This window comes from Ailuropoda melanoleuca, chromosome 13, assembly GCF_002007445.2.
Source record: "Ailuropoda melanoleuca isolate Jingjing chromosome 13, ASM200744v2, whole genome shotgun sequence".
In the NCBI taxonomy this organism is placed as follows: Eukaryota; Metazoa; Chordata; class Mammalia; order Carnivora; family Ursidae; genus Ailuropoda; species Ailuropoda melanoleuca.
Window position 1 is genome coordinate 24,104,319 of NC_048230.1, and position 11,750 is coordinate 24,116,068.

General features: G+C 58.4%; 1 protein-coding gene across 1 annotated transcript; it reads right to left on the reverse strand.

Moving 5' to 3' along the window:
• Positions 1-119: 119 nt before the first annotated feature.
• On the reverse strand, positions 120-3,569 carry NEUROD2 (neuronal differentiation 2). The gene is made up of 2 exons (XM_034641436.1): positions 3,234-3,569; positions 120-2,066 (listed from the first exon to the last, which is right to left on the reverse strand). The coding sequence occupies exon 2, from the start codon at positions 2,059-2,061 to the stop codon at positions 913-915; it is 1,149 nt and encodes a 382-aa protein (XP_034497327.1). The 5' UTR covers positions 2,062-2,066; positions 3,234-3,569; the 3' UTR covers positions 120-912.
• Positions 3,570-11,750: the final 8,181 nt, after the last annotated feature.

Below are 11,750 nucleotides of genomic sequence, written 5' to 3' on the forward strand. Positions count from 1 at the left end.
GCGCTTGGGCGGCGCGGCCCGCGGGCCGGGAGGGACATCCCGGGGCCGGGCCGGGCCGCTAGGCTCTGTCAGAACCTCCTTGCATAGATATTTGTGTCTTTTTATTATTGGTAGTAGTATTTTTTGCCTTTTATTGCTTCTAAAAGTTCTTACTGCGTTTTCTTTCCGATCCGGACTCTGCGTTCGGCCTCCGTCGCATCTTAGCTTTTTTTTTTTTTTTTGTATGTTTGTTTGTTTGTTTAAAAAAAGGAAAAGGGAAAAACGGATTCTAGTTACAAATTGTCTTGGCCTCTCTCTTTCCTCTCAATCCACACTTCCTCCCGCCAAAATTAAAATCACAAAACGCTGTGACTAGGGGTTGGGGAGAGGGCGTTCCAGGTCCAGACTAAGGAGACCTGATTTATGCCCTCTTCAAGAAAGAGGGGGCGCCCGGCTCCTTTCTGCCTCGGCAGCTCGGTGTCTGTTATAATAATAATAATGATGATAATGATAATAATAACAACAACAACGACAACAACAATAGAGGGCAAACAGTATCCCACAGCTCAGCTGCCCCCTTGCCAATGCCTTTGGGCCTGCAGGGGGGAAGGGGAGGAGGAAACTTAAGTGTAGGGATTGGGAAATGGGGGGTGGTCTCCAGGGAGTGCCCTAAGAGGGGTCCCTGGAGAACCACCCCTGGAAAGAGGAGGAAACCCCTTGGGGAGAGAGAAGGCGAGTCCCCTGGGGGTAGCGAGGCCCCTGGGACGGGCCACCCACAGGAAAGAGGACTGCACTGCCCAGGAGAGGGTCAGTACCGGCGGCCCGCTCCCCGCGCCCGGCGCCAGGATAGGTGGGGGTCCCCTTGCGCTCGGGGGGCTGGGGGCAGGGGTGCGGGCAAAGGCAAAAGAAAAAGAAGGGGGCAGGCGCGAGGTCTCAGTTATGGAAAAACGCATTGAGCTCCTCGTACATGGGGCCCCGGTCGTGGTGAAGGTGCATATCGTAAGACAAGAGATTCTCCGAGTGGACGCCCCCGCGCACAGCCGACGAGCCGAAGACCAGCCCGTGGCCCGTGGGCCGCGAGCCGGGCAGCGCCGAGTAGTGCATAGAATAATGATAGCTCTTCTCGTGGTCGGGCGACGAGTCCTGCTTGAGTGAGAAGTTGCCATTGAGACAGAGCGGGGGGCTAAGCGGGCCCTCGTACTCGGAGCTGTTGTAGTCCGGGCTCGCGCCTCCGCCGCTCGCCGCCGCATACAGCGTCTCGTAGGCGGCGCAGTAGCCGTGGGTCCGCAGGGCGTGCGCCGCACCGCCGCCCAGGCCGCCCGCCGCCTGGCACTGTGCGCCCGCCAGGCGCGAGCACGGGTACGGGTAGGGGTGCATGGCAAACGGGCCACCCGAGCCGTGGAAGCGGCCCGTGCCGTCGGCGCCCTGCTCCGTGAGGAAGTTGCGCGAGTTGAGCTGCAGACAGCCGGCCACCAGGTTGGTGGTGGGCTGCGACAGACCCTTGCACAGCGTCTGCACGTAGGACACCAGGTCGGGCCGCTTGCCGGAGCGCAGGATCTCCGAGAGAGCCCAGATGTAGTTCTTGGCTAGGCGCAGCGTCTCGATCTTGGACAGCTTCTGCGTCTTGGAGTAGCAGGGCACCACCTTGCGCAGGTTGTCCAGCGCCGCGTTCAGGTCGTGCATGCGGTTGCGCTCCCGCGCGTTCGCCTTCTGCCGCCGCAGCTTGGAGCGCTCCAGGCGCGCCTTGGTCATCTTGCGCTTCTTGGGACCGCGCTTCTTGGGCCGCTCGCCCTCTGCCTCGTCCAGCCCTTCCTCCTCCTCCTCTTCCTCCTCCTCCTCGCCCCCCAGCTCGCCTTCCTCCTTGACCTCGGCCAGCGCGGCCTCCGGCACCTCGTCTGCACGGAGAGGGACAGGCTTGGCAGCCCGGGCGGGCCCCGGAGCCCCGGGCCCCGGCGGAGGCGGCGGCGGCGGCGGCGCGTCGCCCTTGTCGCTCCTCGGCTCGTCGTCGTCGCCGTCGCCCCAGCTGGCGAACTTGGGCACGTCCGAGAGGAGACCGGGCTCGCTGAACAGGCGGGTCAGCATGGTGCCTGAGGGCGCCCCGCGGGCGGGAAGGGGAGACAGATAGCACTGAGTGAGGGGCGCGGTAGGGTCACGCCGCCCCCCCAAGCTGCCTCCACCCCCGAGTCCGGTGTGGGTTCCTGCCCAGGGGGCTCTGGATGCCCACCTCCTCAGCCTGCCCCGCCCAGAGCCGGCCCAGCCCTGCCCCGGCGGCCCGCCCGGGATCTCGGCCCAGGCCCTCTCCCCAGCGCTGGGCCCCGGCTCCGCCCCTTGCCTGAATGAGGGGCCGCTGCCGGCGCTCGGGGCTTCTCGGGGTCAGGGCAGGGACCGAGTCGGGGCTTTAGGAAACCGACATCCTCGCGGGGGGAGGCGGCGCGCTCGCCCTGAACGCCGGTTCTCTCCTGGCGGTGGAGGAAGGCTGGGCGGCCGCGGGTGGAGACAGCTGCCCCGCTCGGCGGCTCTGGCGGCCCGGGCCCCCGGCCCCGCTCCCCCACCCCTCCCGCGGCTCTCACCCCCACGCTCCCTAATCCAATTTGCAACTTGGCCGCGCGCCGCCCACGGCTCGGCCCCCACCCCCGCAGCCCCAATTCCAGAGGCGGGAGGATCGTCTCTTCTAGCGGTGGCGTCCCCAGCTCCCGGAGCCGGCTCCGGGAAGGCGAGGACTGAGGAACCCGGGTGTGGGGAGAAGACGGAGAGAAGCGAGCCCAATCCGTCTCCCCTGCGGTCAGGGACCCCTTTCCCCCCTTCAAACTGCCTCCCTCCTTCACGACTCTTCAGATCTCGTTGTATTTCGGTGCTGATGGGGGGGAATCAAATTTGTTTGCTTTTCTTTTCTTTCTTTTTCTTTTTTCTTTCCCTTTTTCCTTTTTCCTTTTTTTTTTTTGGTGGTGAGGAAAGGTGGCAGGTTCCTCGGGGACAACCATGGGGGGGGTCCCCATCTCAGCCTCTTCACTGCCTCCCCCATGATCTTGCTTTTCTCCCCAAACCCATCGCAGGCAGAGACGCCTCCCTCCGAAGCCCCCTGAGCTGCAGCCCCTAGGGAAGAGGGAACCCAGGGCACCTCTGCTGCCCACCCTATGAGGGGGCATCGTCCCAGGAAGGGGGGATTTGGGGACCCTCTTGTCGGCCGAAGCAGCCGCCCTCCCCCCACCCCCCCACCCGGAGGGTCAGATCCAGCTCCCTTTCGGACAACTTACCTCGGAGAGGAGTCAAGGGGAGAGGGGAGGGGAGGGGGGGGAGGGGGGCAAGAGAGAGAGGGGGGAGAAGAGGAATCTTCTCGCTTATTTCATTGTTCCCCCATCTTCAGGGAGCGGGGGCAGCGGTTCCTCAAGGCGGCGGGCGCCGGCGTCTTCAGAGCGCCATGCGGACCGCGGAGCGAGTGTGGCATCTCTACCAGGCGGGGTACCAGCCTCTCTGCCAGGCCATATGGGCTTGGCACGTCACGGGCAGCAGCTATCACATGAGAGACGGTGATTGGCATGCGTCTGCATTGGGGGAGAGCCGGCTCCCCCGGGACCCGCCGCCATCTGTCACTCTCTACTCCAAAAAAAAAAAAAATTAAATAAATAAAGGAAATAAATAAATATCTCTGCCGCCCTCCCCTCCCCGCCCAACGCAGGAAAAGCAGGGATTGAGAGGGAGGTGGGAGGAGTTGCCCCCCTTGGATGTACAGCCCCCCACATGGGAACAATGGGGTGGCAAGGCTGGAAATTGGGGGTGTGTGGTGGCCCCCTATTCTGTGCTCCCTCCAGGGTCCTGCTCTGTCCATTTCCTCCCTTGCAGGCCCCCAAAGGTGGGTCAGGGACCAAATCCTCAGGTCTGGAGAAGGGACCTCTATGCTTGTCCCCACTCCCCAGGAGGATCCCCTCAGCCACAAAGGGACAGCTGAGGCCCCCTCCCAGGGTGGGCGTGGGGGCGTCCCTGGCCCAACCCCATAGGTAGATGTTGGCACCATGCCATCCCTCATCCCTGTCTGCCCCTCCCCCACCCACCCTCACGCACACACAACATATGTGGCTGAACGAAATTCAAACCAAGGGAAAGACAGAGAAAAGGAAAGACTTGCCTGGATGTCTGTGCCTCTGGTCGGGTGCGTGTGTGTCTGCGGGGACATGTGTGTGTGTCTGTGGAGTCAGCCTATGGGAGAGGTTTCCTTGGGTGTTTGGGGGCATATGCATGTTGAGGTGGGGGTGGAGAAGAGCTTCAGGAATAAGCCTGTGCACCCACCATTGGGAGTGAGGGAGAGTGTCTCAGTCCGGATTCCTAACCCAGAAATCTCTCGCTCAACCCACCCCTCCACCTCCTCCCCCCCGCTAGACAAGCAACCATCCCACCAGTGGCTTTCTCTCATGGCCTTCCGACTTACTGACGGGAGGAGGAGGGGGCTGGGCTGGAAATTGCCTGAAGTTCCTGGAGAAGACTCAGCATTCTCCTCCCCCTACAAAAAATATTGAAAATACCGAAGCCAACTCCAGCAGTCTTGAGAGGGACAAAGGGGAGGTGGGTCAGACAGGTGTCTTGATAAAGAAGGTAGGAAATTGCTGTTTTCTCTTACAGCTCACCTTTCAACCCTCTCACTGGGCCAGACACAGATGCAAATGGCACAAGTTGAGGAAGGTAGCTTTAGACACACACACACACACACACACACACACACCTGTTCCTCACCCTATGGCGTAGAAAGTGGAGAGACATCCTGACTCAGACACATGTGTGTGAGCAGGTAATCACAACCAGGTAAGAAAGACCCTTGTCCACACCCTGATTCAGCATTTGTGTGTTTCAGACCCACATGGCCTGTTCCCCCCCCCCATCCTCCAGCTTACACAGCTTCAGCTATATCTTCAGCACACACACTTCGATGTCAAACATGTGCCAAGCATTGTGGTGGCACAATGATGAGCGAGGCAGGGGCTTTGCTCTCAGTCTGCACAGGTACCGTTTTCCACCTCAGGGAGCCTCCAAAGGGGACCTTGGGCTGGTAAGACACTGATTTCATCCTTGGTGGAATGAATTAGGTTTCAGATAGAGGCACATGAAATGGCTAAAGAGGCCTTGGAGAAGGGGGGCTGGTGCTGTCTGAGGTTCTCAGGGATAGCTGGCCAGGAACTAAAAGCAGTCTCAGAATGAATAGCCCCAACTCGTTTTTTTTCCTGAGGCCCATAGAGGGGGACTGTCTTGTCCAGGAACATACCAATGGAGAGTAGGACCTGACCTAGAACCTAGGGGCTCGACTCCCAGCCAAGTGCTCCTTCCACAACCCGGCAATCTGCCTGTGTTCTCCAAAGAGGAGAAGCTGATGCTAAGTCGTCCACCACTCATGCATGGGTCTGAGGTCTGGGAGGTAGAATCCTACCTATGGCAGGTAGGTCTAGGGCACTCTGGGCGTGGCCAAAGAAAGAGAGGCCAAGGGATGGGCCTCAGGTGAGGCACAGACTCAGGAATGCCAGCCAGTCCCTCTCCAAATTTGAACACAGCGTCAAAAGCTTTACTGTCCCTTTCTTGAGGGTGGGGTCTTCAATCCTGACATGGGGCCCTTCTCCTCATGCCAGCCATATGATATTTTGGTTACATTCACATGCTTTGGGCTCTGATTTCTGCCCAACCCCACTTACTAGCGTCAAAGATTGCCAGCTACCTTGAGCAGGTTGCATACTCTCTCTCAGTCTTGATTTCCCCGTCTGTAAAATGGGGATGATTATACCACACCTCATAGAGCTGGTGTTGGTACTAAATGAGATAATACTTATAATGATGTGGCACGGGGCCAGTGATATAGTGAGCATTCAATAAATGCCATCTCTCATTTTTATTAAAGCCCTTTGTAAACTGTAACATGCTCTACCATATTAATTTCTTGCAAATACCCACACACACATTCAGAATGCTTTGTCCATAAAGGAACGGAGTTTTTGTTGAATTAATGGGTGAATGAAGGCATGAGTAAGTGAATGAATACTTCCTTGGGGGAGAGAGACACCCTCTGCCTTCTCTTCTGGACACTGAGGGATGGGTTAAGTGACCAGGGGTCTCATAGACCCCCACCAGCTTTGCTTTCTGCTCGGGGCAGGAAGCAATACCTTGCTCTGGCTAAGGAAGCCCTTGGGAAGTCCTTCCATCTCTCCCAGGATCCTGTCAAGAATGACCTCAGCAATCTGGGTCTGAGAAGGCCCTCTCAATGCCCCCACAGGAGGAGGCCTGGGGGTCGGGTTAGGCATACTGGAAGCTATGGGCAACTTCATCCCTCTAGGTCTGCTTCCTGCCCCTGTCTTTTCTTCCTTCAGAAAAATGGAACAAGTTTTTCTCACTCGACACGTTTCAACTTTTTTTTTAGAAGATACAATAAAAAACAGGGGAAAATTGGAACAGAGGGAGGTGTGGGATGGGCCAGCCTCAGACATAGCTTGGAAGAGGTACAACACACACGTGTCCACATCCACATGAACAAGCATGAACATACAGGGACATACATGCTCCTCTCTGTTCACCCAGAGATGCGGAGATGCAGTGACGGAGAGACAGAAAGAGCCAGAAATGGAAGGAAGGAGACGGAAGGAGAAGGACACCCAGAGATGCCATCTGTTCCTCCCCCTGGCATTGGGGGAAGGGAGTTGGTGAGGGGCCTAGTCCCCTCTGGGTCTCTGAGAGGGAAAGGGGAATGGTGGGTACCTCAGCCAGGCCTGTGAGGCTCCCTTTCTGCTGCCCACCCCCATGGAGGGAGCTGGGAGCTGAGGGTCTGAGGTTCCCATGGAGACATAGCCCCATCCCAAGGGAGGCCACAGTCTGGGCACCTAAAATGGCTGCTCAGAGGGGTGGCGGCCATTTTGTGCAGGCTTAGGTCCTGATGGGGGGCAGGGGGGAGGCAGGCAGAGAGAGAGAGAGAGGGAGGGGACAGGTCATTCCTGAGCAGTCTAGGGGAATCTTGCTCAGGGGACAGGATGAACGTGCTGTAAAACTGCTCTCCTTGCACCCCCTGCTCCACCAAGGCAAAGGCAGACACACAAATCTGTGAAGGCTCCACTCCATTCTGACACCCAGAGGGACACCGAGCCAGCCATCACCACCACTCCCATGCCCCAAATAAGACTGGTGGGGGCAAGCGTGCTGGAGAAGGAGACTTGATTTCCCACCAAAGTGCCAAGCCGCGGGGAGCAGGTGCATTAGAACCCAGGTGTCCCTTCTCTGGCCATGTCCTAGGGCCTCCCCCCACCCTGAGGTGGGCAGGCAGGTGAAGAATGACAGTGGGAGCACGGTGAGGAGGGGGCAGCCCGTTCTCACCCCCACCTCCGATTTGAGGGGAAGGGCGGGAATTTGGAGATCCTCTGAGGGCCCGTGCCGCTGGCACGAGCTGTGCTGTGGGGGGAGGAGGAAGGGGAGGGGGCAGGCTGGCACTGCCCAGACGGCGCCTGTTCCATCCGCTCAGGATGCTTGAAGCTTCCTCCCGAAGCAGAAGAGCACCTGCCACCCCCTCCCCCAGCTCCCTGCCCCACCTCAAGTCCAAAAGGGCTTTGGGGGAGGGGGACCTGCCGCTTCTTCCCCGCTCTGGGGTGGGCACCTGCCCCGCTGCCCCCTCCCCCGCCCGCCGCAGTGTTCTGGGGAGCGGCGGGCACGCCAGATGGCGTGGCTGAGAATGCGGCGACGTTGCCGGGAGGTGAGGGCTGGCACGGGTGATATGCGGCTGCGTGCCTTGTGGTGCCACGGGGGAGGGGAGGGGGAGGACCGGTGAGGTGTAGCCCCCCTCCTACGTGCTGACCGCCTGTCCTGACCTCTAGCTCCCTACCAGCATTCTCCTTTGCCCATGCTCTGGGCTCCCATTCTGGGCCTAGGCCCCACCCAGAGCGGGGTGGGCACACATGCATAGGGCCAGGCAGGATGCTGAGAGTCCTGGGGCAGAACCCTGCTGCACCCTGCCCCCCCCCACCCTGCCCCCAACCTGGGACAAAGGGCCATGGGGGGGGGACTTTCTCACCCTCCGAAAAGCCAGCCCCCTCAGGATTGTTCCCTTGCTTCAAGAGTACAGTGGCCTTTGCCCCATAACTTCTGGTTTCTGAGCCCTGTTTTTCTATGAGCTGCTTGCTTGATGGGTGCTGGTCTCTGAGTCTCCCTTTCATCAGACTTACCCTCATTCCTCACAAGGATGGTTCCTGGGTGGACACCTCCTCCTGGGAGCCTTCCTGGAAACTCCCCTGGGGCAGGTCAGCTTCAATACTTACCACCCTCTGTTAGGAGGATCCATTTACTCATCTGTCTCCCTGATTTCATGTGGTGGCTACTTGCTTTATATTTCAACAGTCTAGTGCTTTGCGCAGGCTGTACTGAGTTGGTGCTCAATAAATGCTCGTTGAGTCAATGCGTGGCTGAGAGTTGGAGGGTACTGGAGCCTTTCTCCAGAGAATCTCTTAGGGGATTAGCAGTAAGCCCCAGGGTCCCTGGTGAAGCTCAGAACTCCCAGGCCCCTCCTCTGGCCTTTTGCACAAATTTCAGTCTGGGGAGCTGGACTTGAGATAGGGGGTCGCAGATTCCCCCCAAAGTGACCCTCAGAGAGAGGTCATGGGGGGTGAGGCTGAGCCTGGGAATGGTTGCCTCCCATTCACTGGGCACCAAGTCCTGGTTCTGAGGTCGCAGAGGCCCCACAGCCCAGCTCTAGATCCCCTGCTCCAGGCTCACACCAAACATGTCTCACCAGTCTCAGGGTCCTTCCCCTTTCTACCCCACTCTGATCCTGCACAGGGTAAAGGCAACTCCCCAGAGGGGAGGATGGAGGGCTTGCGGCAGGGAGCTGAGGTCCAGGGACAAGGCTGAGTCCCATTCCCACTGCCTTTTCCTCTTTGCTGATGTTACTCCCCAAAGCCACCCCCCAATATCTCAGACCCCTTCTGTCTTATGGCCCTGTCCAGGCTCTCCTTCCCCGTGAAGCCCCTACTGCCCACGGGGTCTTGGTCCTCAGGCTTCCCGCACAGGACCAAGGCTGCCCGTCCTGCCCATCCTATCTGGAAATGTGGTCTGCAGGCATCTTCATTAGCTTCCCATAATCCCTAGGAGCAGGCCACACTCCTTAGGGACACCCCTGCCCAGGCTGCTGCCCAGTTCTCACTGACACTTGTCCCTGCCTTGTACCCTGCCCCTCAGTGCCTCAAAGCTGCTTCTGTTTTCACAAACCTCACGCCTGTGAGCCTTTGTCCCTGTTATTTCTTCAGTCTGGCGCACCCTCTCCCCTTTCCTCACCTTTTCAGCCTAAGCATCACTTCCCTTCCAGAAGTCTCTCTGGGTTAGATGCCCCTACCTGGCCTCCTCTAATGCTTCTGCACACTTTTACCGAGAGGCAGAGGTATTGACCTGTGCCCTGTGGGTGTCTCTCATCAGACAGTGCATTCCTCGAAGGCAGGAAGTGGGCCCAGAGCCTGGCACACAGAATATTCTCAATAAGTGGTTGTGGCCGCAAAGGCCTGTCTGCCACTGTGGGAGCATGTGCTAGGTGTCGCCCAGAAGCTGAAGGCTGCAGGGGGCGGACACCACCCACAGGAAGGCCCTCCTTGAAGCCCTCCCTCCTTTGCCTTCAGCCTCCCCACCAACCCTGGAATTGACATGGCGCGTCAGCCTTCCTCTCTGTAAAATGGGCATGATAATTACAATAAAACCAGCCTGCCAGGACTGTCGTGTCAAACAGGCTAACAGGTGTGAAAATGCTGCCTCAACCCCTGGCCCTGTCCAAATATGGCTGATTCTGCCTCACGCCCCGCATCAGCTTTAGTTTCTAAAATCTTTGTTCCTGCAGCTCTGGTCCTCAGTGTTCCAAGTGAGCGGTCAGGACGTCCTGCCCCTGCTACTCCAAGGGTCCACACAGGAAGGCAGTCAGACGAAGAGGGACCTCGAGGGGGCCAAAAGAGCACCGGTCTTAGCAGGGTCTTGATCTTGGTCAGATTCCACAACCCTCTGCTTCCTCATCTGTAAAATGGGACTAGTGCCACCTGCCCAATTGCTTACCTCCCTCGGAACTAATGGGAGGATGTAAAAGACAGCTGGTTATGAAGCGCACTTCCGGTGGTTAGGCCCTGATGGATGGGGGATGGTAGCCCCCATGGGGTAGGGAAGAGCATTGCTAAGAGCAGAGGACAGCATGTGTGTCCTGGGCTCTGTTTCCCCCAGGGGCGCTCTGCGGTGAACTTCCTTGCAACCTGGACATTTCCTGATTCCCTCCCTTGGCAATCAGAGCCAGACTTCTGCGCTGGGGACTTTTGGGGACCTGATACTGGACAGTTCTCTGATGCCTCTCTCGAGCCCAGCATGGGTGGCTGGGGCACCAGAGGCTGGCCGTGGGCACAGGTGATCACACCTGCAGCGGTGCGGGTGCGGGTGCTCACAGGAGGACAGCCCCAAGGGGCCATGGTGGGGCGTGGAGTGTACATTGAGGAAATGGCCAGGAGGTTTCTATTTAACCAGATACCTCCTGGCTCAGCCCCTGGGAGACTGGAGCCCAGCAGAGTGTGAACGAGACTTTGCCTTGCTTTCCTACTACACTACCCTGTGGTGTGGGCACAGGGAGGGAAGGGAGGAGTCTAGGGGTAGGAGCCTCATGGACCAAGGCCCCATTTGGCAGATAAGGGAACCACAGCACAGACAGGAAGAGTAACTTGCCTCATGTCACACAATAAATGAGTGACTGAGCTGGAGCTAGAAACTAGGACCCCAATTCCTGCTTTGTCCCCAATCCTCTGTCCCTGGGGCCTCCAAGCCCTCTATAATAATGTAATATGTAAATAATAATATAATATAATATAATAACGACAATGCCGAGTGTTATCTGTACCAGACGCTGGGCTTCCCGGGCATTGTTTAACTTCATTCTCTCCCAGACCTCAGAGGCAGGATTACTATTAACCCCACTTAAAGACAAGAACGCGGAAGCACAGAGAGGTTGGGGTCGAGATTGTTGTGCCAATGTCACCCAGCTAGTATGTGGCAGATGTGGGATTTGAACTGAGCTCTGACTCTCAGTCTGTGCTCTCTTTCACTATTAGGTCCTGCTTTCTCTAAAGTCCCGCTCTGGCCACACGGTGGGACCAGCAGCCCCTGGGATAGAGAGGGAAAAGGAGGCTGCCCAGGGAAGGACTGGTGCCCAGGGTTTGCCCTCCATCCAGGCCCCCCATCACAGGAGCCAGGGTCATGGCGGGTGTCTCCACAGTTTTACTCCTGGGTGGGTGCGGGCTTCTTCCATACACGGGGAGAGGCTGTCACATTACACATGCTTCCCTCTTCCCTCAGCTCCTTCAGAAGCTGCCCTCCTGGACCTTGCAGGTTCAGTGAGGGGCTTCTTCCACCAGGAAGCCCTCCCTGATGTCCTGGCACTCCTTCTCCTGGCCCTTGGCACCACGTTGCGCACCTGGGGATGGACGGGCCAGCTGGATCAACTTTATTCCTGATCACTAGCCGCCTGTCCCACCATTCTGTTCCTGTCTGTAAGATGGGAATACGGAGACCCACCTCACAGAATCTTTGTGAGATGAGGCAAAGCCGCATCCTATGAGGAAGCCCCTGGCACCCACAGGGACCCTGCCCCTCGCTCCTTCTCTTCCTTGTCCTTCTCCTCCTGGCTTTCTCCCCGTCCTCTCCTCACCGCCCCCGCCCGGCGCCTGGCACCGGGCCCGGCGCGCCCCGGCCGCCCAATCCCCGCTCGCAGCCTGACTTCCTGCCCGCCAGGCTCCCTCGGCACGTTT

What these genes read in the sequence shown, in the direction of transcription:
- NEUROD2 (XM_034641436.1), bottom strand. Translation starts at nt 2,061, where the DNA reads ATGCTGACCCGCCTGTTCAGCGAGCCCGGTCTCCTCTCGGACGTGCCC.